Source organism: Loxodonta africana, chromosome 11, assembly GCF_030014295.1.
Source record: "Loxodonta africana isolate mLoxAfr1 chromosome 11, mLoxAfr1.hap2, whole genome shotgun sequence".
Classification (NCBI taxonomy): domain Eukaryota; kingdom Metazoa; phylum Chordata; class Mammalia; order Proboscidea; family Elephantidae; genus Loxodonta; species Loxodonta africana.
The window spans coordinates 44,259,045-44,286,270 of record NC_087352.1 but is presented as its reverse complement, the minus strand read 5'-3'; the positions used below and the strand labels follow the sequence as shown (position 1 = coordinate 44,286,270).

General features: G+C 39.4%; 1 protein-coding gene across 1 annotated transcript; it reads right to left on the bottom strand.

Moving 5' to 3' along the window:
- Positions 1 to 43: 43 nt before the first annotated feature.
- On the bottom strand, positions 44 to 21,888 carry VPS4B (vacuolar protein sorting 4 homolog B). Its single transcript, XM_003406267.4, has 11 exons — positions 21,608 to 21,888; positions 19,646 to 19,757; positions 18,125 to 18,281; positions 15,197 to 15,264; positions 11,586 to 11,705; positions 8,976 to 9,132; positions 8,358 to 8,506; positions 7,585 to 7,666; positions 5,914 to 6,133; positions 3,214 to 3,354; positions 44 to 490 (listed from the first exon to the last, which is right to left on the bottom strand). Exons 1-11 carry the CDS (start codon positions 21,632 to 21,634, stop codon positions 389 to 391), a joined length of 1,335 nt encoding a protein of 444 aa, XP_003406315.1. The 5' UTR covers positions 21,635 to 21,888; the 3' UTR covers positions 44 to 388.
- Between the last annotated feature and the right edge of the window lie 5,338 nt (positions 21,889 to 27,226).

The window sequence follows — 27,226 nt, the reverse complement described above, 5'->3', positions numbered from 1 at the left end:
TTTTTCCCCAAAATATAAAATAGGCCTTATTTCACTTTGGTTAAAAAAAAAAAAAAAGCACTCTTTGCAAAGACCACCATTCATAAAAATTGCAAATATTAATCTATCAATTTTAATCTGCTTTTTTACTGGGTAATTTCTATTATTTGCCATTCATATAGCACTCATTTCTTTATAACGCATTATTTTATAATTTTTGTTAACAGGAGCATTTAATAGGTAATGGAGGAAAAGTACAGTATAAAACTTAAGGGAACTGTGAAGTGAGATCTATATATCCCTGTGGCAAGAGAGAGTTTTAAAATTGGAAATAATCTGAATGCCATCCAAGAAAGGCAAAAATATCTAGGAAAGACTATGTATGGTAAACCTCTTCCTTGTCTTTGGCTTAGCCTTCTTGGCCAAAATCTTCTGTAAACTTCTTTAATTTCAACAAATCATGTTCATTTACCGTGGGTTTTGTGTTTGATAGCGACCGTAACATATCCGACTGTCAGGGAAAAAAGGGAAGGAGGAAAGTATTAGTAACAGATTTGGTAAAATAAAAGTTACATTATTATAATGATTACTACTTCTTTTAACCTAAGGTTAAATATGAACTTTTGCCATGTGCCATAAATTATGGACAATAAACTCTTATTCTTTCTAAAGGTGCCCTGGTGGCTCAGCAGTTAAGTGCTTGGCTGCTATGCTAACCACAAGGTCGGTGGTTCAAACCCACCCAGCAGCTTTGCAAGAGAGACCTGGTGATCTGCTCCCATAAAGATTACAGCTTAGAAAATCCTATGGGGCAGTTCTACTCTGTCACAAAGGGTTGCTATGAGTTGGAATCGATTCAATGGCACGTGACAACAATAACATTCTTTCTAAGGACATCACTGATTATGACATTGAATTGCATAGAAACTTTCAATTCCTCCCTTTGTCTTGATCAAAACCAGAAGCATAATCCTCTTAGCCTAACGATTAAGAAGGCCCTCAAAAATATGTTCACAATCTATTTTCTGACCTTTTCTGTTTTTTTTTAAACAAATGCCAGTGTTCCAAGCAACTGCAATTCAAAAGGTATATAGTCATTTACCTGTACTTATATGCAGAATGAGCCCTGGTGGCATAGTGGTTAACAGTTCAGGTTGCTAACCAAAAGGTCAGCAGTTTGAATCCACCAGCCACTCCTTGGAAACCCTATGGGGCAGTCTTATTCTGTTCTATAGGTTTGCTGTTAGTTGGAATTGACTCAATGACAGCAGGTTTGGTCTGGTTTTACACACAGAATATCATTTTATCAAAATCAATTAACCTGATTTTTTAACTAGTTAAAATTAAACCATAAAAGAAAGAAAATATACTAATATCAGGGATTCATTAAGAAAAAAAAATCAACTTCTAGGCTGCATCTCCTGTGAAACAGTACGTGAAAGGTTAAGGATCAAAAGGACCACCCTTCGTTACAGCAAATTCTTCAAAGGTGGAAAAAGCACAAAAACTTTTAAAAATAATTTATCAAGGGTTGAAATAAATAACGGTTTCTGATTAACCTCTCAGATAACCATTAATGGTTAATTAAACCCACTGCCATGGAGTTGATTCTGACTGACTTACAGTGACCCTACAGGACAGAGCAGAACTGCCCCACAGGGTTTCCAAGGAGTGCCTGATGGATCCAAGCTGCCGACCTTCTGATTAGCAGCCAAGCTCTTGACCACTGTGCCACCAGGGCTCCTATGGTTAATTAGCAGACAAAATTTATCTATTTATGTATCTACACATGCATATTCACGTATTCATATCTCTGTATACATATACATGCGTATATACCTACATGTATACGCCTACATATATATCATATACAAATGTCTCCTCTGGAAATTGTTAATCCTGCCTTGAAGTTCTTTGAAAATAAGTAACCGAGGCAGAAAATTTTAAAAATTGAGAGTGTTCATCAACAAGAAAAAACATAAGCATATTAAATGTAACTTTTATAACCATAACCTCCCTTACAATATACTACTTAGTAAAGTATACTACTGTAAATTGTTTTAACTATTTCAATATAAACCAAAACTCTAACTTTTTGTAATAAAAATTCTGTGGCTCAGAATTTCAAGTATTTTTAAAGTAGTGCATTGCTTGAACTTTCTAATGGAGCCTTGAGAAGTAAAAGTGAAAAACACCATTTATGAATACTATTATATATGAGTTGGAGTTGACTTGATAGCAACGGGTCTGGTTTTGGGTATGATACACATATACACGTAGTCCCTGAAGACATGTTCGAGTTATGGTGAATCCCACTTGTGACCATTTTGTGTGTGTGTGTCCTACTGTTAGTAATATGTTGCAGTGCATGATTTGCTTAAAGTATCCTTCTCAGATGTTCACCTGCAGATGTTCAGTTTTATGATTTACTGTTCAAAACACTACTGTATTTATAAAGATACTGATAATAAAAGGCAATAATAATGACAATAAAAAAAAAAGATGTTAAGTATTCGACTTATGTCAGAACCAACTTACAACAGAGTTGTTGGAATGGAACCCCATCCTAAGTCAGGGACTACCTATAAAGGTTACTGAGTATTTAAGAAACTCTGAGATCACAAGGGGGGAGAAAAAAAAAACTCCTCCAATCCTGCTTTTTAGTTACGTCATAACAATGAGTTATGTAATGTATATGAGCATTTTTGGATAATACTTCATTCAAATTTCAAGTTTTACTACCAGAAATAAAACAGAAGGTCTATAGAAAACCTATGTTTTTGAAAAATAGTTTTTTCACTTAATATTAAAATTTCCTCAAAGACCAAAATATATTTTAAATGTAATTATTTTTATACCTTAAGTTCAACCCACCCTTACAATTTTTTTGTAAGTGAATATATATATATAAAAAAAGCCAAACCTGTTGCCATCAAGTTGATTCTGACTCACAGCGACCTTATAGGACAGAGTAGAACTGCCCCATAGAGTTTCCAAGGAACACCTGGTGGATTCGATCTGCTGACTTTTTGGTTAGCAGCCATAGCACTTAGCCACTACACCACCAGGGTTTCCAAGTGAGCGTATCGGATTAAATAAACAAGCCTGATCATACTAACATTTTCCAGCTAATCTGCAAAGATTAAGTGGAAAAAAAAAAATTTTATCTTCATTTGAGAAATTACAAAATACAATGCTTTAAATTTTTTCTTAAAGGAAAACAAAATTTCAAACCATGGAAACAACTGGCTCCAGAAGTTTATCGCCAGGGACATCCATCCACGTCATTTCAACGGCACCAGGGTCACCTGGAGAACAGGGTGTTAGCAGATCATCTACTATGTTGTTAGGATCAGCCCGTGAAGGTCCCCGAACCTGGAATAAATGATAACCTGAAATGTTTATGTGAATCATAAACTAAGATTTAAGCCATTCCTCACGAAAGCTGAAAATACATTCAAATCTTATATTTTGTTAACATGTTTACTTCTAGAAATAGAAAGGAATTTACAACAAAAAGTGGTGATCTCTAGGTGACGGGATGGATTTTGGTTGATTTTCACTTTTACATTGATGCTTTCCTACAGTTTTGAAATTTCCTAAATTGCTCATATGTTCACAGACAAAAAATGAGTTTAAAAACAAAAAAGGAAGAAACAGTTACCTGTGGCTAAGACTTCTCTTTTCTCTAATGCTTATTATGTAGTAATAAACTTAAGAGACCAAAAATACACATCGAAAATTCTCTTAACTTTCTCTATTTTCCACAGCTGAAACACTTCTGTGATATACGGAAGCTCTAGCCTGAAATTACTGAGTCCTTTTATTTCTTTCGACAAAAACGCCTTCAAATATAAGTGCAAAATTAAATGCTAAATGCAATTTCAGTGCCATTTTATGATTCGCCGTAACTGAATTAAAATAAAAATTTGTAACATTAGCCAGAAAAAGAGCCTCTGTGACGTACCAAACCAAACAAACCCACTGCCGCTGAGGTGATTCTGACTCTTAGCGACCCTACAGGACACAAGGAGGACTGCCCCCCAGAGTCTCCAAGGCTATCAATCTTTATGGAGGCAGACGGCCACATCTTTCTCCCGGGGAGCAGCTGGCAATGTTCAAACCATCAACCTTTTGATTAGGTGCTGAGCGCCTAACCACTGTACCACCAGGGCTCCTTTGTGACATACAGTCACATAAAATGTTTAGATTGCTACACATGTCACTTTTAATATTTGTTTTATAATGATCAACTTTAAATACCTTAGGAATGATGAAGGTGTGGAGAACTAAACATTCTTGCTTTAAACATTTAAAGAACACTGTTCAGTTATTATTGTTAGGTGCTGTCGGGTCAATTCTAACTCACAGCGATCCGATGCACACCAGCAGGAAACAAAGCCTGGTCCTGCACCATCCTCCTAATTGTGGTTTATGTTTGAGCTCATTGTTGCAGCTGCTGTGTCAATCCATCTCATTGAGGGTCTTCCTCTTTTTGACTGACCCTCTCATTTTACCAAGCATGATGTCCTTCTCCAGGGACTGGTCCCTCCTGATAATATGACCAAAGTATGTGACATGAATTCTCGCATCCTTGCTTCTAACGTGCATTCTGGTTATACTTCTTCCAAGACAGGTTTGTTCGTTCTTCTGGCAGTCCATGGTATAGTCAATATTCTTCACTGACACTGTAATTCAAGAGCATCAGTTCTTCTTCGGTTTTCTTTATTCACTGTTCAGCTTTCACATGCATGTAAGGCAAGTGAAAACACCACGGCTTGGGTCAGTTGCACCTTAGTCCTTAAGGGGACATCTTTGCTTTTTAACACTTCAAAGCGATCTCTTGCAGCAGATTTGCCCAATGCAATGTGTCGTTTGATTTCCTGACTGCTGCCTCCATGGGTGTTGTTCGTGGATTTACGTAAAACGAAATCCTTGACAACTTCATTCTTTCCTCCGTTTATCATGATGATGTTGCTTACTGGTCCAATTTTGAGGATTTTTGTTTTCTTTATGTTGAGGTGTAATCCATCCCGAAGGCTGTGGTCTTTGATCTTCATCAGTAAGTGCTTCAAGTCCTCTTCACTCAGCAAGCAAGGCTGTATCATCTGCGTAATGCAGGTTGTTAATGAGTCTTCCTCCAATCCTGATGCCTTGTTCTTCTTCACATAGTCCAGCTTCTTGGATTACTTGCTCAGCATACAGAACGTGAGCTGTTATTATTGTCACTGTGTTAGTGAGCCGTAGATGCACCAGATTCCCATCAAGGATGTTCTAGTTATATCAAAAGCAGCTTCAGAATGATGTATTTGTTTCTACACTTAAGTAAAATATTAATACAGAGATGCTTCAAAAATCGTTCCAGAGAAAACTTTAAAACATTTTAAGACTACTAATAATGTCTATTAATAAACTAAATTTTGTTTGAGAACTTATTTTCAATGAAAAAGAAATATTCCTATTACACAGCCCACTTACTGAACTACTACCCAAACTGAAACTGCTCCAAAACCCTTTGAAGAGAAACCAGGGACGGTCTCGAAACTTGCTTTTAACAACATACGTGAGAGGGCGGACGGAAGTTACTTACCTTTTTTCTTTTTATCATGCTTCTGGTGGAAGTTTACGGCAAAGTTAGTTTCTTATTCAAAAACGTATACACATATTGATTGCAATCCCCACAATGTGACAGCACTCTCTCTCCCCGCCCTGTTCCCCGTGTCCATCTGTGCAGTTCTCCTGGGGACTCCTGCCTTCTCAGCTTGCTTTAGGGCAGGAGTTTCCCGTTTGGTCTCGTATATCTGACTGAATTAGGAAGCACGGTCCTCACATGTGTTATCGTTTGTTATATAAGCTTGTCTAATCTTTGTCTGACAAGTGGGCTTCGGGAGTGGTTTCTGTCCTGAGTTAGCAGGTTGTCTGGGGCGACTTTACCTTTTTAAAATGAGTGGCGGACTGCACTTTTCTAACAGGCTGCATAAGTGCATCTCGCACAATGATACTAATATCTGCCCCTGAATAACCATCGGTTTTCTTTCCAAGGTCTCGGAAGTCTGTTTCCGTTAGGCTGTTCTGAGTGGTCCCCAAGTGCAGTTTAAACATTGCTGCTCGTGCATGGGCTTCAGGCAAAGGAATATAAATTCGTTTCTCAAACCTGAAAATGAAATATAAAATACATCAAGGATATTAATATACATATTAATGTATATATGCATCTTTAACTTTGTTTGAAAATTAGGATATTTCCAAAAAGAAACAAGATATTTAAGTATTCTCAACTACGTAAAGTTAGAAGTATTGGTGGTTCAGCAGTAGAATTCTTGCCTTCCACACAGGACAGCCAGGTTGGATTCCCAGCCAATGCACCTCATGGGCAGCTATCATCCATCTGTCGGTGGAGGCCTGCGTGTTGCTATGATGCTGAACAGCAGAGCTTCCAGACTAAGACAGGCTAGGAAGAAAGGCCTGGCAATCTCCTTCTGAAAATCAGTCAATGAAAACCATTAGGATCACAATGGTCTGTTATGTGTATTTTATTAATAATTTTGCTGGCCTTCTTAGAATTTCAGTATTTGGAAATAGGGAGGAAGCAATGAGGGACAATTTCAGTGGTCTGTTCAGACTCTTTTTCTCTAGGTAACTTCCTGTGAGAAGAATTTAAAGTTCCCATCATCTCTACAGCTGGACTCAGAATTAGGACATTTTTCAAAAATACACAGTGTATTTCTTCCTTCATATGGGATGGTAATCTAGCCTGCTGGGAAACCATCAAGTAATGGGATACAAGTGGCAAAAACCGAAGCGCTAATTTTTGCCATGCAAAATTAATGAAAGGAACAGGCAACTGTGATGAAGTGAAGAGTGGAGAGTCTATACACCTTTCTAGAGTTGAAGATTCATGTTAAATTTAAAAATCAAAGATGAAATTTTTAACTAAATACATATCTTGGTTATCTTACTTTGAGGTATGTAATTGTCATTTTGCTAAAATTGCATATGAAGGCTTTTCACTGAAACATCTAACTATATTTGTAAATTTCTGCAGTATCGGTGTCTGTTAAGGTGAGCCAACCAAAAAAACCAAATTCACTGCCATCTAATCGATTCCAACTCGTGGCAACTCCATGTATTTTAGAGTAAAACTGAGTCCACAGGGTTTTCTTGGCTGTAATCTTTATGGAGGAAGATCACCAGGCCTTTCTTCTGTGGTGCTATGGGATGGGTTCCAACCACCAGCTTTTATGTTAGTAGTAGAGCATAAACCCTTTGTGCTGCCCTGGGACCAAGGTAAGCATTAAGCCAAAAAACCAAACCAGTTGCTGTCGAGTAGATTCCAACTCATAGCAACCCTATAGGACAGGGTAAGCATTAGGTAATGTATTTGCCAATGGGAAATATTCCAGTATGTGCACATCGCGTTTCTTCAATATAGCAAGCAGACAAAAAATGCCTGTCTTTCTTCCCCCAGGTGGAGGTCAGCAAGGCAAGGCCCATTAAAAATATCCTGAAAAGTTATCAGAATACCTCCTCATTAGACACAATGGGAATTATCATTTTCTTGTTACATCTATAGTCAGGAGTAAGATATTTACTGTGTCATCATACCTTCGCCTAATGGCAGAATCCAGAACCCAGGGTATATTTGTAGCTCCGAGGACCAAAATTCCATCATTGTCCACACCAACTCCTGCATCAAGATACGTAGCGTTTTAAGTAGTTGGCCACTTTAGTATTCTTTAAACCTTGTCTGTATGTCCTATTAAGACTACCAAACCGAACTCATTGCTGTTGAATCAATTCCAACTCATAAGCAGCCCTACAGGATACAGTAGAACTGCCCCACAGGGTTTCCAAGGAGTGGCGGGTGGATTCGAACTGCCGACCTTTTGGTTGGCAGCCTAAGCTCTTAACCACTGCACCACCAGGGTTCTCCTATTAAGAACTGTGGTGCTTTTAATATTAAAGTAGTCTCATCTTGAAAAAACTATACTTAAAAGAATATTATATTACTAAAATAGGTAAAAATATTTCCAAGATTGAAATCTCCTAGATTTATAGACAAATACTCAATATTCTTTTCAAAATATTTCTTGAAAGGTTTCACTGGAAACCTACATATCACTTTTACTGAAATTGTTCCTAGTATGTTATAAGTGAATATGTTATTCATCTTACTATTTATACCAGTGAGTCCTACAAGGTGATTACAGCTGGGTAAAAACCATGCGTGCACCTGGAGGACAATTAGAATGAAACAGAGCATACTGAAGCAGCTGAGTCTGTTAAAACGAAGAGATTCTCCTTGCATTATTTTTCCATTATTGCTATAATACTGGTTATAAAATAAATAGAAACTTAAAAAAAATCAATAATATTACCTTGCATTTGAACTAGGAACTCTGTCTTAATTCTGCGTGCGGCTTCACTTTCATTTTCACTTCTTGAACCGCAGAGAGAGTCAATTTCATCAATGAAGATGATGGAAGGTTTGTTCTCTCTGGCAAGTTGGAATAAGTTCTTAACAAGCCTGGAAATTAAAAAAAAGTTTCAATTTCTAAAAGGTAGCTAAAAAAAAATAAAGACTAAAACAACATAATATGCCAATAGTACAGGCGCTCCACGGATTAAAACACCGATCATTCTTCAGGTACAGAAAATAAGAATGCCATACTGGTTAATCCACTTTACACCTTGTCAAGTTACACATGTATGTTATCTTTTCTCTATGAAATAAATTTCAAACTAGGATCTGATCTGACAGAGGTATGAATACATATGTCACCTCTCTGAATGTCTATATATGATGTAAGAAAACTATTACCTCAGTGCCTGGCTGTTTAAATATTTAAAAACTGTATTAAAAAAAAAAGAAACTTTAAAATTATCTTTCACCTTCATGCTGTAACTCTTAAGTATCTCTCTAATTTCTGAACAATAATATTTCATACAAGTAACTACGAGACCCCCCCGCAAAAAAAAATCAATTTACTACTTACTTTTCACTTTCACCTAACCACTTAGAAACAAGGTCAGAGGAAGACACCGAAAAAAAGGTTGAGTTGTTTGCTTCTGTTGCTACAGCTTTGGCTAAATAGGATTTTCCCGTGCCAGGTGGCCCAAATAACAGGATGCCCCTCCAAGGTGTTCTCTTGCCTAAAATGGTACATTATAAAAATAACATCAGATTTTTAAGACTGAGAATTTCAGTTACATAGACCTGAAGAGGTTTTTACCCCAATGCTATCAGTAAGAATAAGAACTACTTTAAAGATCAATCACTCTAAGGTAGGCATGTCTTAAATGTATTTTATTTGCTGTTTCTAGAGAACACTTTGTCAAAATTGTGCTTAGGTAGATATAATCCTTCTAACAGGAAGTTCAATTGCTTGCTTGCTTGCTTGCTCATTCATTCAACCAGTATGTACGGAAATCACAATGCAGACAATGAACTATGCAGACAAAAGGACCTCCAACCACTCTGAGCTGACAGAGTAGTCAAGGAAAACAGTTCGGTCACAAGGCCCATTCTGCTCATCTCCTATGTGTACTGCTCCACACCACCATGTTGTAGGATAAACTATACCCTCAGGAAAGAACAACTGTAAATATTTTATACGTTTGATTTTTGCAGGAATAAATGCAACACAGTTTGGATGACTTGCAAAAATTGAGTTCCAGTCAGTTCTTGATTCCACAATGAAGCACAGGTAGATTACCTCTTATTCAAATGAGAGGTAATGGTAAGCGGACCACCTCACATCCTAGCTTTACCAAAATATAATCAGCAATCAAGTCTCAATTTTTCAAATGAGAAATGATAATACTGGCTAAAATGAACTGGGCTAGGTTATGGCTGATAGTATCAAGCACGCATTTAAAAGATCACTACCTGCAAACTGTGGGTGGGTACATAGTATTGGCAAAAGGATAAAATACTAATGACTAATGGCAAAACGAAATATTGCTAGATTTATTGTTATGAAAGCCTCAACTTTTACTTGAATATATTTTCCTAACTTAAACGGATGCGATTATAAATCAGCGTTCACCTAAGTGTGGCAGATACACCACAGGTGGCATATTAAGCGCTTTTAGGTGGTATATAAATTTTACCATTTAAATAATTATTAAATAGTCATCTTTTTAATGTGTACTAGAAAAACACTCATTTTTAATTTTATAGTAGATACAAGGCAGTCTTTTAAGATCAAAGTATTGAGAGAAATGAGTGAAATGACTTAAAAGTTCAAAGACAGGCAAAATAACCTATGGTGTAAGAAGTCCAGAGAGAGTGGTCACCTCTGGGAGGAAGGTGGGCAGGGATTGAAAGATGCAGAAGGGGGCTTTGGGTGATGGTGAAGTGCCATTTCTCAATCTGGGTGATGATTACACAGGGGTGTTTACTATGTGACGATGTGCTACACTGAACACTTAGAGGTTTGTGCACATCTCTGTGTACTTATGCTATACTTTAACAAAAAGTTTAAGAAGTGACTTAAAGAAAGATATTTGAAAAAAAATGCTACACATATATGGCAAAGTCCATGAAAATGACACATAAATGACTCTCATTGGGAAACACATATGTAATACAACACAAAATGAGTTCAGTAGTATTCTTGTACCTTTATAGAATTATGATGCCCACTTTTACACTTTGTTTCACATTCCTGCAGTTGGGCTGTAAGTCGTAGGGGAAGCTGGTGGACAATGCTGACCCACAGGTTCTGTGCTCCCCATCACTGCCCTATGCGACAGCACTGTCTGGACCTGTTCGCTTTGAGGCCAACATCACAGACTTGCTCTCTACACAAACCAGCTTGTTTTCAAAAGGAAAAACCTCTGCTTCTCTGTTAGCTGGCAGGGAGAGCCCTATCACAGACACAGGCTACCAGTCACAAGGAGGACGACACATCACTCACTCACTGCTGGGACTCTCACGCCAACTCCCCGCAGTTAGGGGGCAGCAGCATTCTCCAAACAGGAAGAACCAGCTGTCCCTCTGCTACTAGAGGACAAACACTTCACCCGAAACTCATCAACCATTCTGACTCCTCTTTGAAAAACGGGAAAGACTTTCAAAAAACTAATACATGTCCATTGTACAAATTCAGAAGAAAAAAATTCCCTCCATAGAAAAGGTAAAAATCACATACTCTTATCTCCTAGACATACATTAACATTTTCATGTCCATCCATCTATAGTTACCTCTCAGCACATGCACTTCCATAACAAAATGGGATCATACTATACATATTTTACAACTTGCTTTTTGATCTTAATATAGCATGGACATTCTTCCATGTCAGTAAATTATAATATAGATCTACACCATAATTTTTCATGTTCACATAGCATTCTACTGCGTGATGGTGAACTGAACTGCCCTAGCCCCTACTGGTAGACATTCAGCTTGTTCTACATTATTTATGTATTTTAAATAGGAACAAACATCTTTGTGTAAAGATGTATTCTCTCCTTATTAACAATCAGAATTTGAAGTAATAACCCAAGATGTGGCAGACAAGAATTCACAATGCTTGACATTAGTCATCAACATGTCCTTCAAAAATCATCAGACAAAAGTATTTAATAGTCATCTCACCCGTAAAAAGATGTGGGAATTTAATAGGCAGTATCACAGCCTCCTTAAGGGCTTCTTTGGCTCCTTCAAGACCAGCAACATCGCTCCACTTCACATTTGGTCGCTCCATAACAATGGCGCCTACAAAAAAGCATGCCATCTTTAAATTAAAGACTATTTTATCAACTTTACAAGATAACTTGAAATGATGATGCTAAAGAAATGCATTATAAAATTGCTTGGAAAAGCTTTTTGTGTTAAAGAATTTAATGAAATAGTGTGATGAGGAAGCAGTTGTAAGTAAGAGTCAGAAGCCTGGGAGGGGCAACCAGACAACCCAGGGGAAGTCACTTAACCTCTCTATCTCAGCTTCCTAATTTGTGAAATGAAGAGAATACCATCTGCTCAACCTTCTTAGGTGGGCTAGTGTGAGGCTGAAGTAACATTGAGTACTAGAGTGCAAGAAAAAGCATCAAACATTACACAAAGTACCTATAATACTTGAACACAGTGATTCTGGAGTATCAAAAGAACTCATTGAATGAGGTTGACCCACTGTTCCTCCTTTTCACCAAGAGAAAAGGTGATTTAATGCCCTTCTTAACCACAAAAAGAAAATACGCTCAACTGAAGACAGAAGAGAGGAGAGGGGAAGGGAGATAAGAGGTGGGGGCAAGAGAAGAGAGAAAAGGCATATCCTAGTTGATCTGCAAAACTTCCCAGAGATTTGCTAAACTTTCTATTTGGCTCTTCAACAGACTTATCAAAGCCTTCCTAGTTTTCCAGTGCATGGAAGCTGCTCAACTACAAACTACTAACCAGCATGTTCTAAGAAGAAGTACAGCCATTTTAATGTAACAAAATACCACCGCTTGCACACTGCACTTGCACCATTTGCACAAATTATTTTTATATACCACTTCCTCCTGTTAGGAAAGATCATTTATTATTCTAAGACTAGTTATAATCTGCAATGTATGTCACAAAATTATGAAAATCTTTAGTCAGTAGGTTCAAATGAAATGAAACCACATTTTTTAGCATTCTATGAGTTCAGACTAAGTATAAGGTAAGAAAAAAGTCAATTCCCTTTTTTCTATGTTCCATTCAGATTACCAACCCCACATGAAAAAACATTCACATCATACAACAGGATTTTGGGTCAGTTAAATCAAAGTAAATTTACCTTATATATGAGCATCATCTAGTTAACTCAAGATTTTTTGCTATGAATTTACCTTCACATTTAACTAATACTTCTCTCCTTAAATTTAAAAGGTGACTTTGTAATGTTTAACGATAAAAGGTTATTTAAATGCTAATAATATTAACTACAAGGAGCCCTGGTGGCCTATTGGCTAAGTGCTCTGCTGCAAAGCAAAAGGTTCGCAGTTCGAACCCGCCCAGTGACTCTGTGGGAGAAAGACCTGGCAATCTGCTTCTGTGAAGATCACAGCTCAGAAAATCTTATGGGCAGTTCTAGTCTGTCCCATGGGGTCACCAGGAATCAGAACTGACTCAACCGCACCCAACAATAACAACAATAGCAACATGAATTACAAGACATGGCTTAACGGTATGTAAGATTCTAAAAAGGAGGGGCTGTTGGAAAATAGAATTAAAACACTTTGCCAGTACTTCCAATTATATAAATTTACATTTGATTATACTATTACCTAAAAAAAAAAAAAAAATTACTGAATACCAAAATAAACTAATAAAAAAAAACCAAACCTGCTGCCATTGAGTCGATTCTGATTCATAGCAACCCTATAGGACAGAGCAGAACTGCTCCACAGAGCTTCCAAGGAGTGCCTGGTGGATTTGAACTGCTGACCTTTTGGTTAGCAGCCATAGCACTTAGCAACCATGCCACCAGTGTTTCCAAAGTAAACTAATAGAAAACTCAAATCATAAACCCCGTTTTTAATTTTAACAATCAAATACTACACTTAATGTCATAACCTAAACCAGAAGTTAAAGATTTAAAATACTGTTTCAGGAAAAAATAAGAAAAATCCAAAAAAAAAGAGGATATTACACCGTGAAATCCATCAACAAACCATTAAATTAAAAGATGGACAAAAAGGACTCTCGGATATGAGAGGTGAGGACTCCTTTCGTATTCCATCTTCATCCTGAAATTCCAAATAAATTCCTCACTTAAATGTTTTAAGTGTTTGCATTTCTCTGTATCTCTGGTTCTGCTCATAACTGATAGGGAATTTAAAGAAAAATCCTATACTAAAATCTATCGTTTTCAAAATTAATGATACAAACTCCAATTCTTAATGTGGAGAGTGAAGAGAGTAAGGAACAAAACCAGAACCAAAAGAACAAAGACAGAAAATGGCTTTTTGCATTACAACTGAAATAATGTCACTTCTCACAGGCCACTGGGTCACCCAACAAACACTTACTGAGAACGTAGTGTCTGCCGGGCCTGCTCTGGCAGCAGATACAGAAGTGCAAGCTCAAAGTTCTGCCCTTGGACTATATCCATCATTGCAGTTCTTGGTATATAAAAATACTTTCTATCTTTACTAACTTTAGAATATGATCCTTATTATAGTATTCTAATTACTGTATTCTCCTATACAGCCCAGTGGGGTTGATGAAACACAAATCATCACCAAAATGAAGAGACCAGTAGAGCAGAGGTCAAGGCCTGGCCAAACTTGGCTGAGCTGATATAACAGAAATCCTTCCCAGTTGTGCATTCTATTTGTTAAGATTCAAATGAACAAAATAGATATTACTGATGATTGAGCATAAAATTTGACTTGAAAAAATCATCAATTAACATACCAAAGAACAATCAAACCACAGCAGTTAAAGAAGCCAGCAATTAAATACCTGCCTTTTTCAGATACATAAGAGCTACCATTTACTGACCCCCCAGAATATGTCAGATATAACATTAGCCAATTTTACATGGTCATCAATCTCTGAATAGTCCTGAATGAAAAATGTTATTAATTTCCATTTTGGAGATGTGGACTCAGACTCTGAGAGGGTAAGTAACTTGTCTAAGATTCGACAGCTTTTAAGAAGTGGGTCCTGGAGTGGATCCAGACCCAGATCTGAATGGAGCTAAAATCTTGCCCTTTCCATTATGCCATTCTGCTAGAACAAAAGGGCTTCTGTAGGTATGGAAGGTAAAGATGGAGAACTTAAAGGGAGAAAAGTACATGGAACACTGAAAGAGCAGGGAGGAAACATGAAATAAACCATCGATGAATAAGCTACAGCAACAGTAACAGTAACAACAGCCAAGTGGAAACCCTAATTCATCCTGTCTTGACAGCTGGTTATAAACACACCAACAGATTTTATAGTGTGCTGATAGTATAAAGGCTACCTTCTGTAAGAGGGGGCAAATAAGACAAAACTAAAGACAACAAGCTGACTGAAAGCCTTTTTAAGGGAGATGTAAAACCAAACAACATTTTTAGTACATGAAAGGAAAAAAAAAAAAAAAAATTAGAGACCCTACAAACTCTATGGAAAGTCCTGTCAACACAGCCAGCATGTGATGGTTGGGGACCAAAAGCATATGTATAAGTCAAATAAGCAATTCACTATGAGTCTTTTCAATAAGATATTAATTTAAAAATAAGATCTAAAGCAACCTTGAAGCTGGTTCTGCAGTTTCTTTTTTTCAGGATCATCAGATTCTCCTTCCCCATCACTGTCATTCCTAATAAAAAGAATTTGATATATTCAAATGATCACTCATTGCTAGCAAAATAAGGTAAAGACGAAGAAAAGATTAACCTGAAACATTTAGAATTTAAATAGCAAAATAAGACACTCACATTAAAAGTTATGCTTATTTTACTATTTTTAGGAATACATTAAATAAAATGGTAAGCAGGCACATTATCAATAGAGAGTTATAAACAGGACAGGGAGAAAAAGATCAGAATAAAGTCAGGTACCAGCTCCACATTCCCACGACATGCATACATACGTATGTATTAATATATAAACACAAGCCCTACATCTCAATCCACTAAAGATTTAAAATTACAGGGAATCATAAACAATAACAACAACAAAAAAAAAAACAAGAACAGGAAAATATGAATTAGAACAAGAAGCTACAACTCTGAGGAAAAAACCTGAATACTTATTATCTAAGGTACAAAGGTCTACAACCTTAGTTTAGAGGTTTAGATGGATGAAGCTTCCTGATAAATATGAACGGAGCCCAAAAAACAAAGATCAATCCAGGAACTTCATTATCTAGAAACTTATCCTGAGAAAATAATTTAAAATGAGCTCAAGGGTATGACTACAAAGATAACCATGGCAGCACTGTTCACAACAAGGAAAAACAGAAATAACGTATATTCAATTACAGGGATTAGCATATGATCGAATATATTACAGCCTTTATAAATGTTGTATAAATACCTTCCTGGGAAGATATTCATGATACAATGTGGAGTGAAAAAGTAATAAACTATGGTATCACACCATTTTTTCATATAAAATATAAAGGTGGATAAAAAGCATGACAGATTTTATCTCAAAATGGGACAGTTTTAGTAATCTTAGAATGGTGGGATTATGGGGAAGCAAATACTGCCAACCGTGTTTTCTTGTAAAGGCTTATTCTTATAAAAACTGTCATTCCTAGGCTCCCTTGCAGCTAGGGTTCCACATGAGGCCTAAGTTCCACCACAAAGACACAGGTATGCACTACTTAGAAGGAAAATTCGAGCAAAATGAAGTGGGGGCTGCACACCAGATAATATCTGGTGACGCACTGGTTTGGCTGAGGAAGCTGCAGCAGAGGTCCTATCGGTGGCTCCCCAGCATCAGTGCTTGGGAGGGGAGTTGGCAGCAGCGGAATAGCTACTTAAACAAACCTGGCATGGCTGGGCTTTCTCCTAGCTACATGGAATCCAGGCTTGACTCTTTAGCCCAAAAATTCTGTAAGTAATAAAAAAAAAAAAAGTAATACCCTGTAATAAATGGCTTTTTGTTTAAATTAGCCAAAGTGCATTCCTGCTATAGGATGGCTGGTCATCTCAGGGGAAGTCATTACAGGGTCTTCAAGAGGAAGAGACCGTGTTTCTGCTGGAAAGGGCGCTGCAGGGAGAGATGGGGTTCTGGGTGCTCGGTCAACTGAATTCTTCTCAATATTTTAAGTCCAAGTTTGGATGCCAGTCTTCTAATAAATGCCCTAACTTTCACATAAGAAACCTGGTCAAGTTCAACCTATGTTGAAATTCAATAAACCACGAAGTCAGACTGTGGTCTGATTTTTGTCGTCAGAGCTATGCCTGCAGAAGACAAACATTCTCAGGTGTCACCAAAGCTCCTCAGGCCCAGATCACATCCTGAACAGAGAATATAAAACCTTGAGCTTGTAATTTGCAAACTCTCCTAGCTAGTTTGAAGCAGCCGGTCGACTCTGGGTCTTACATTCTTCATGTGCTTCAATATATGGTCTATGGTAGCCACCACAAAGCTCTCAAAGCACTTCACTCCTGGTGATCAGAGGGGATTACCTAGGTAACTCGGGCCCCTGCATACTGTGAACTAGAAGTACCATATTCCCTAAAGCTAGCCAGAACCTCTCTGCTTTCAAACTCAACAGGGCCAGGTAACCCCAGTCCAGATGCTCATTCTTGAGTTTGTCATCTGGAAACACTCTGGTACCAATTAATAACACTCAGAGAGACTCTGGTTAGAATTTGCACCTTCTGCTTAGCACAGAATTTGGCATGCATACATTAGCTGTTGAATAACTAAATTCTGCATCTGTAAGTGATATATCCCCCACCTAAGGAGATATTCCAAAAATGGGTTTCGATGTTTATAAATTATGTTTGTTGCAACTCTAATGCTGATCTACACTAATTTTATATAAGATAGCCCAAATTTTTATGATTGTTCTTCATATTGTCCATGTGGATAGTATTCACTAAGAGCCCCACTAGTCAAAGGATTAATTCACAGATTACTACCATTAATTTTAACTTCAAAATTACATAATGGGACCCCTCGTGGCACAGTGGGTATGAGCTCGGCTGCTAACCAAAAGGTCGGCAGTTCAAATCTACCAGCTGGCTCCATGGAAACTCTATGGGGTAGTTCTACTCTGTCCTATAGGGTCGCTGCAGGCAATAGGTTTGGTTTGCTTTGTTTTAATTACATAATGGCCAGGGGGTACATGTTTTCCCCTTCTACTAGCAAACATCACAGAAAACTATTTGAACCGTATCATCCTAAGAGGCTGGCTTAAGCTGGATATCAGCAAACTTTTTCTTTAAATGACCTGATAGTAAATATTCTAAGCTTTGTGGGCAAAATGGTATCCGTTGCAACTACTCAACTTCGCCATTTTATTGCAAAAAGCTGCCACAGACAATAGGTAAATGACTGGGTGAAGCTGTGTTCCAATAAAACTTTATTTTTACAAAAACAGGAAGCTGGTCAGATTGGCCGTTGGGCCATCCATAATTACCAATATCTGGTTTCAGCAAAGGAAATTTCACAAATTAAAAATTAAGAGACAATAAAATCCAACACTCTAAAATACATACCCCTTCTCCTCAGATGGACTGGGCTGTCCCTCTTTCACTGGCTTCTGTGGTTTTTTCTCTTTCTTTTTCAGGTACTCCTTCAGTTCTTCTGCTCTATCAAGATATTCTGTACACTTTGCCCTGATACTCTGCTTGGCTTTATCACCCTGGGCTTCATCTATTGAAGGGAAATGAGAGAGATTTTTTCCATTGGTAGTCTACACAGGAAAGGTTTAAACTCTGAAGAGAGATACTTTCTAAACAAGGAAAATATTTTGGGGGAAAGAGAGAATAAAGATCACCTCTAGTTCAGCATAAACAGTGATTATCAACTCTTTTCTGCTCCCTTCCTGAGCAGGGCCAGAGGCCAACAGTGGGTAAGAGAACATGATCTCAGCAAGACAATAGGACATTTTAAGTTGGTGTAAAATAATAGGAAGAAATTAATAGTCTGTACATTTCAAACTCTTCTCTCACATTCAGTGCATACAGATGAAAACTGCTTGTCTCACACAAAACCAATTAAGAAAGACAAATATAAATAAAGCAATATTAATCATCTCCGTTAACGTCTACCTAAGTTTTATTCCAGAGAGTATAAAAAGTGAAAGAAATCCCACATGTTATATATACCACCAATACAGTAACTTCACTTTATAAAGGCCTCTGCGAGGCTATTTTCAGAAGAGGTCTTCACAGTGAGTGCAGTGCATTGGACTAGACCCATGTACCTTTGCAAATCCACAACTTACCTGTTATGATTCATTTTAGTTTAGCTTTGACACAACACCTCAAAAGAAATCTTAAACAATCTAATTGCCAATTTTTTTTTTTTTTTAATAACTTTAAGTTTACTAGCAAGATGTCCTTTTTTAACACATAAACCAAAAACCAAAAATCCAACCCATTGCTGTTGAGTCAATTCTAACTCACAGCAACCCTACTGGACAGAGTAGAACTGCCCCAGAGACTTTCCAAGGAGGACCTGGTAGATTTGAACTGCCGATCTTTTGGTTAGCAGCTATAGCACTTAACCGCTACACTACCAGGGTTTCCTTTTTAACGCATACAGCTCTCAACTCACAGGTCTGGCATTAGGTTTAACATCCGTGAGGGCAGGGGTTGTTATCCAATTTTTCTTCACTGTTTCATCCCCAGTGCCTGGCACGCGGTATACGTGCACTACGTATTTGTAACATACACAAATAAAATGTCTGCCAACCTATTTTTAAAACAGAATATTCTCAAACAGATGCTAAGAAAATGAGTTAAGTTGAGATTATATAATTTGGGTGCATTATCAGTAAAATAAAAAATGATCTCCATTGACTGACATTTTAAGATGGTTAGGTGCACAAAGTAATAACTGCCATCATTGTGCACATCTGTTAGCCAAGTCTCAGTACAATATTTAAAAGTCACTGCAAAGTGGGGAATTTTTCATACGGATGGTTTAGAATTTTCTGGCATTATATTGCAATTTTTATTAAATGAAATAGAATACTCGTTTTAGTGTTTTTAAATAAAAAATAAACTGCGTACATTTAACTACATGGAGAAAATACTGCACAGCATGTTGATAGAGATGAAGGGCTTCCTCATAGTTCCCAGCTTTGTCCTCTTGTGTGGCTCTGCTAGCAAGGTCTATGGCTTTCTGTCAAAGAGAAGCAAAAGAATACCATTAAAATCAAAACATAAGCTGTCAGAAGTGAATCATGTTGGAAACTGTTGTGTCCGTTTTACATAAAAGCAACCTCAAGACAAATTTCCTGCGTGCCAGCATTTATATTCGAGTAATTCCAGCTCAGCCCTCACTCCCTAGTTCCACACACACATATCCTATTGCTCACTGGACATTTCCACTTGAATGTCCCCACAGGCATTTCAAATTTATCAAGTTTAGAGCTGAACTTATTTTGCTCCCCAATCTCCACCCCAGCCTCAAGTATGCCCCTTCTGTATTCCCCAAACCAACTCCTACCCACTCAGATATCCAATCCAGAAATTCAGGAGAAAGCCCAGACTCCTCCTTTTCCCTCGCTTTCTAAATGCAGATCCATGCCTTACTAGTCCCCCTCTTACATCTTTCTCTTATCAATCCTTTCCTCTTTATTCTAATAGACACCACTCTAACGTGGACCCTCACTGTATCCCATTTCATAGAACCCTGCCTCCTAACTGGCCTCCCTGCTTCCAGGCTTCCTACTAGTCAAGTTTTTCTAAGACAAAAACCTGATCACAGTACTCCATTGTTTAACCCTTTTCATGCTCAGAGGTACCTCTAGGGACCAAGCGCTTTTTCTGCCTCTGAAGGTTTATTGGGAAGCTGCTGCACCACTAACCAAAACAACTTCCTTTCCGAACGGACTAGAAAGTGAAGATCACTGTATCTTAATTCAATAGTCTTGTTGGAAAAGATCAACAAATCAACACCCCACTTATCCCTTATTGTAGAAAATTAACCATAGTTGCAATTATATTTTGTTAGACATAAAACACTTATTTTCATTATATCTTAGTCCAATTTTCAAGATAAAAGTGCCAACCAAGATGTCACCTCTATTTTTTTTGTAAAGTTCTGATCTATTTAGGTGGGTCCCCTCTGAGTGGTCTTTCTTCAGGATCAACTATTCTGTGTTAAGGAGGCCCTCCATTATCTTGCCTGTTTGGTGAACTATGTAGGAATTCCATACTTATTCTTTTGCCCCAAACTGACCTCGTGGACTGGGGATCCTCGAGAGTAAGTCACTCTCTAAACCCCACTGGAGCCCCAGATCCATTCTGGGAATGGGAGACACTGCTTTATAAATTCATATTCTCAATGAATTCAGTTCCACAAGGGGCTAAAGCTTAAATCTAAAATCTTAGGATTCTATGATTTATGTATGAAGCACTATGCTCAGTGTAGTTTGGTGGGAGGAGGAAGGGGTCGGTGCAGACACAGGAATTGAAGAATGCTCTCTGATCTTACATATTCTACATTTTCGGAGCTATAAGATAGCGCAATTAAACATATATGCTCAATGAATATCTGGCTCCAGCCTCAGATTCCAGGGCTGTTCCCGTATTTCTTATGACCTGACAGCCCGAAAAGCGAGGCTTTGTTATATCAGCTTGAGAAATGAAGACAAGCCTATGATCACACTATTTTCAAATGCCCCAGAGGAGTGCTTTGTAAAAATTACACTCTTTTCTCGCTCAATTCTATTAATTGGGGAGTCTTCGCCTCTTGTACGGAACTCTGCCCACCCCTGTGTAAACGTGGCTGGTTACAAAAACCCAAAACCCACAAAGCCCGTGGGCTGCGCAGACCCCAAGCGCGGCCCGGAAGTGCCTCTTCCCCGGGAGAGTGCCCACTCCCACCTGCGACCGCGCCCGGCCCCGCCTTCCCCGGCCAGCAGCCGGGGCGCGGCCATTTCTCCCCCTCCTCTCCGCCGGCACCCCACTTCTCGCACCTCCCCTCTACTCTGGATCTTTGAGGGAGCGGGAGAAGAGTAAGGATACCTGGAGGTTGACTGAAGTGGATGCCATGGCGGAGACGCTAGGCGGTTCCTCAGGGAGGAACTAGAGGTGAGAAGGACCAACAGAAGCAACGTCGAATCGTGCCCCGTCTCGCCCCAAACGTAGAGAGGATGGTGGCTCCGGGACCCTGAGCTGCAACTTCTCTTCCGGAACTTTATCCGAAACAACACAGCACTCCACAGGCCGCCAGACCCTCCTCACAAAACTTCCGCAAACCCGAGCCCCTCCGGGCTCTTGTCCCGCCTCTGGGCGTGAGCGCTTCCGTCTTCGTCATCAGCGCGCGCACTGGTCTCCAGCTGCCTCGCGTCTTGTCCACAGTTCCTGCAGTCAGGAGGCGGGGAGATGGCCTTGAAGCCTGCTCCAGGTCGGGCGGAAGCCAGGCTGGGCGCAGGCGCACTGCGACTCAGCTGTTGGCGGGGAAGACCTGAAAAGGTTCAGGGGAAGTTCCATTTCCTCTTTTCCGGTTATTTTATACTCTGAGATGAGTTATTGGTTCTGGCTCCTTCTGTTACCACAGTGCATGCTCAGTCACTCCATGGCTTTCGAAGGAAAAAAATCATCCCGCATTAGGAGCCCTAATACAAGGCATAAACAGAATACAAAACATTACAAAAAAATGACAAAGAGAAACCAGATGACTGGGAGCTCCTAAAAATCAAACACCTACGCTCATCTAAAGACTTCACCAAAAGAGTAAAAAGACCACCTACAGATTGGGAAAAAATTTTCAGCTATGACATCTCTGACCAGTGTCTGATCTCTAAAATCTATATGATTCTGTTAAAACTCAATCACAAAAAGACAAAGAACCCAATCAAGAAGTGGGCAAAGGATATGAACGTGCACTTCACTAAAGAAGATATTCAGGCAGCTAACAGATACATGAGAAAATGCTCTCGATCATTAGCCATTAGAGAAATGCAAATTAAAACTGCGATGAGATTCCATGTCACTCCAACAAGGCTGGCATTAATCCAAAAAACACAAAATAATAAATGTTGGAGAGGCTGCGGAGAGATTGGAACTCTCATACACTGCTGGTGGGAATGTAAAATGGTACAACCACTTTGGAAATCTAGCTGGCGTTTTCTTAAAAAGTTAGAAATAGAACTACCATACAACCCAGAAATCCCACTCATTGGCATATACCCTAGAGAAATAAGAGCCTTTACACGGACAGATATATGCACACCCATGTTTATTGCAGCACTGTTTACAATAGTAAAAAGCTGGAAGCAACCAAGGTGCCCATCAACAGATGAATGGTTAAATAAATCATGGTATATTCACACAATGGAATACTACGCATTGATAAAGAACAGTGACGAATCTGTGAAACATTTCATAACATGGAGGAACCTGGAAGGCATTATGCTGAGTGAAATTAGTCAGAGGCAAAAGGACAAATACTGTATAAGACCACTATTATAAGATCTTGAGAAATAGTATAAACTGAGAAGAACACATTCTTTTGTGGTTACGAGGGGGGAAGGAAGGGAGGGTGGGAGAGGGTTATTTACTGATTAGTTAGTAGATAAGAACTACTTTAGGTGAAGGGAAGGACAATACTCAATACATGGAAGGTCAGCTCAACTGGACTGGTCCAAAAGCAAAGAAGTTTCCGGGATAAACTGAATGCTTCGAAGATCAGCGGAGCAAGGTCGGGGGTGTGGGGACTATGGCTTAAGGGGATTTCTAAGTAAATTGGCAAAATAATTCTATTATGAAAACATTCTGCATCCCACTTTGAAGTGTGGCATCTGGGGTCTTAAATGCTAACAAGCAGCCATCTAAGATGCATCAATTGGTCTCAACCTAACTGGATCAAAGGGGAATGAAGAACACCAAGGTCACAGGATAACTATGAGCCCAAGAGACAGAAAGGGCCACATGAACCAGAGACTTACATCATCCTGAGACCAGAAGAACTAGATGGTGCCCGGCCACAACTGATGACTGTCCTGACGGGGAGCACAACAGAGAAACCCTGAGGGAGCAGGAGAACAGTGGGATGCAGACCCCAAATTCTCATAAAAAGACCAGACTTACTGGTCTGACTGAGACTAGAAGAATCCCGGCGGTCATAGTTCCCAAACCTTCTGTTGGCCCAGGAGAGGAACCATTCCCGAAGACAACTCATCAGACATGAAAGGGACTGGACAATGGGTGGGAGAGAGATGCTGACGAAGAGTGAGCTACTTGTATTCAGGTGGACACTTGAGACTGTGTTGGCATCTCCTGTCTGGAGGGGAGATGGGAGGGTAGAGAGAGAGGGTTAGAAACTGGCAAAACGGTCACAAAAGGAGAGACTGGAAGGAGGGATTGGGCTGACTCATTAGGGGGAGAGTAAGTGGGAGTATGGAGTAAGGTGTATATAAGCTTATATGTGACAGACTGACTTGATTTGTAGACTTAAAGCACAATAAAAATTACTAAAAAAAAAAAAAAAATCATCCCGAATCTGAGTCCCACTGGTTGGAGTCTGGGCCTCTTACTGTTCGTTTTCACTCGGTTTCCTTATCTGTAAAATGGGATGATTAAAGTACTTAGCTCAGGGTTGAGACCAATATGAGAGTAATGCATCTTAAGACACATGGCATAGTGATTGGTCTACAGTAAGATTTCAGTAGGTGGTTTTGTTGTTATTAGGTGCTGTTGAGTCGGTTCTGACTCATAGCAACCCTACGTACCACAACAGAACTCTGCCCCAGCCTGGGCCACGCTCACAATCCTTACGTTTGAGCCCATTGATGCAGCCGCTGTGTCAATCCATCTCCTTGAGGGCCTTCCTCTTTTCCCTGACCCTCTGCTTTACCAAGCAGGATGTCCTTCTCCGGGGACTGACCTCTTGTGATAATATCTAAGCTACCTGAGATGAAGTCTTGCCATCCTTGCTTCCAAGGAGCACTCTGGCTGCACTGCTTCCAAGATAGACTTGTTCGTTCTTCAGGCAGTCCATGGTATATTCAATATTCTTCGCCAGCACCGCAATTCAAAGGCGTCAATTCTTCTTCAGTCTTCCTTATTCATTGTACAGCTTTCGCATGCATATGATGTGATTGAAAAATACCATGGCTTGGGTCAGGTGCACCTTAGTCTTCAAGGTGACGTCCTTGCTTTTCAACACTTTAAAGAGGTCCTTTGCAGCAGATTTCCCAAGCGCAATACATCGTTTTATTTCTTCACTGCTGCTTCCATGGGTGTTGATTGTGGATCCAAGGAAAATGAAACCTTGACAGCTTCAATCTTTTCTCCATTTATCATGATGTTGCTTGTTCATCCAGTTGTGAGGATTTGTGTTTTCTTTATGTTGAAGTGCAATCCATACTGAAGGCTGTGGTTTTTGATCTTCATCAGTAAGTGCTTCAAGTCCTTTTCACTTTCAGCAAGCAAGGCTGTGTCAGGTTGTTAATGAGTCTTCCTCCAATCTTGATGCCCCGTTCTTCTTCATATAGTCCAGTTTCTTGGATTATTTGCTCGGTATACAGATTGAATAGGTATGGTGAAAGGATACAACCCTGACGTACACCTTTCCTGACTTTAAACCGTGTTCTGTTTGAATGAATGCCTCTTGATCTATGTAAAGGTTCTTCATGAGCACAATTAAGTGTTCTGGAATTCTCATTCTTTGCAGTGTTATCCATAATTTGTTATGATCCACACAGTCAAATGCCTTTGCATAGTCCACAGAACACAGGTAAACATCCTTCTTGTATTCTCTGCTTTCGGCCAGGATCCATCTGACATCAGCAGTGATGTCCCTGGTTCCATGTCCTCTTCTGAATCCGGCCTGAATTTCTGGCAGTTCCCTGTGGATATACTGCTGCAGCTGCAGTGTATCGTACTGCTGCACTACATGGTGGTGCTTATTAATAGCCCATTCACATGTTCACACGATACTGTCATTCGACAAACATTTTTTGAATGGTTACTCTCATTGCTCTCTTAAGGCTCTGGGAATATTGAGACAGACATGGCTGCTACCCTGATGAGCTGACTGTCCAGTGGGAAAGCAGGCTCCTGAACACAAGTCTCATGAGAGGGGTAGGTCAGATAACCCAGGTGGTCAGGTACTGGCATAACTTGTATGAACTCTCTACTTGTAAACCCCTTTAAAAGTAAACTGCCTGCCCACTGTTGGTGAGCAGTCTTCACAGCCATAAGCACCGACTGACTCCATTCCCTTGTACAGCAAAATTAAGGTGACTTTTTTGTTCTCGCACTTGGGTCTCTCATTTATCGGCCAGTAGGATTCATGCTGAGTAAGAATTTGGGGTTTCCAAATGGTAACATTCTCAAAGGAGAACGAACTCGACCTTTAATGACTCTACCGTTTCCCATTCGCTCCCTAATTCTCTCCAATCATCTGGCATCTCCTAAATAATTGAAATACTCTCCTCCTTCTCATTTGGTATTGTTGACTACTCATTTCTTGGATCTGTCTCATATAGCTTCCTAATGTTTCTTGTCTCTCTCTTAAGTGCAGAATTCCCTCAAGATTCTGATGTCTACTCCTCTCTCACTACTCCATCTGTCTTAGGCTGTCTGTCTTAGCCTGGGTTCTCTAGAGGAACAAAACCAGTAAAACCTGTAAGTATAGAGAGATTTACGACAAGGAAACAGCTCACGCGATTGTAGAGGCTTGAACAATGTAGGGACTTCATAAAATGTTTTGTTAGTTGATTGGTTCTTTTTCTTTAAATATACTTAGCTCATTAACTGATTTGTGCAGCAAATATTTAATGGATATCTGTGATGGTTAAGATCGTGTGTCAACTTGGCTGGGCCATGATTCTCAGTGTTTGGGCAGTTGTATAATGTTGTGATCACTTCCCTGTTGAAATTTAATATGTGATCACCCCAGTGATGGAATCTGCTAAGTGGTATTGGTGGTGGCAGGGCCTGTGGTGGCTCACTGCCCCCTCAGCCTTCAAAAATCCCTGTTGCATCTACACTAATAAGCCATGTTGATATCATGTAGCCCTGATATCCAATGCGAAGGGCACTTGTGTATTGTTCTTCCCAGAAACCCACACCCTCAGTCTAATCATGAGAAAACACCAGAAAAACCCGAATTGAAGGACTGTATACAAAACAGCTGACCAATGTTCTTCAAAAGTAAAAGATATGAAAGACAAGAAAAGATCGAGAAACTGTCACAGATTGGAGGAGACTAAGGGGACGTGGGACCTCTGGTGGCACAGTGTTGAAGAGATTGGCTCCTAACCAAAAGGTCGGCTGCCAACCAAAATGCACCAGCTGCTACTTAGAAACTCTATGGGGCAGTTCTACTCTGTGCTATAGGGTCGCTGTCATGGATTGAATTGTGTCCCCCCCAAAATGTGTGTATTAACTTGGTTAGGCCGCATGTGGTTGTCCTCCATTTTGTGATTGTAATTTTACGTTGAGAGGATTAGGGTGGGACTATAACACCTCCCTGATCCAAGGTAAAGGGAGTTTCCCTGAGGTGTGGCCTATACTACCTTTTATTTCTCAAGACATAAAAGGAAAGGGAAGCAAGCAGAGAGTTGGGGACCTCATACCACCAAGAAAGCAGCACCAGGAGCAGAGCACATCTTTCAGACCTGGGGTCCCTGCAAC

What these genes read in the sequence shown, in the direction of transcription:
- VPS4B (XM_003406267.4), bottom strand. Translation starts at nt 21,634, where the DNA reads ATGGCATCCACTTCAGTCAACCTCCAG. An exon ending in AGTCCATCTGAGGAGAAGGG is followed by an intron (nt 15,265 to 18,124) that starts GTATGTATTTTA and finishes TCTTTTTATTAG; the next exon opens with GAATGACAGTGATGGGGAAG. An exon ending in ACTGCAGAACCAGCTTCAAG is followed by an intron (nt 11,706 to 15,196) that starts GTTGCTTTAGAT and finishes GCTTTTTTGTAG; the next exon opens with GCGCCATTGTTATGGAGCGA.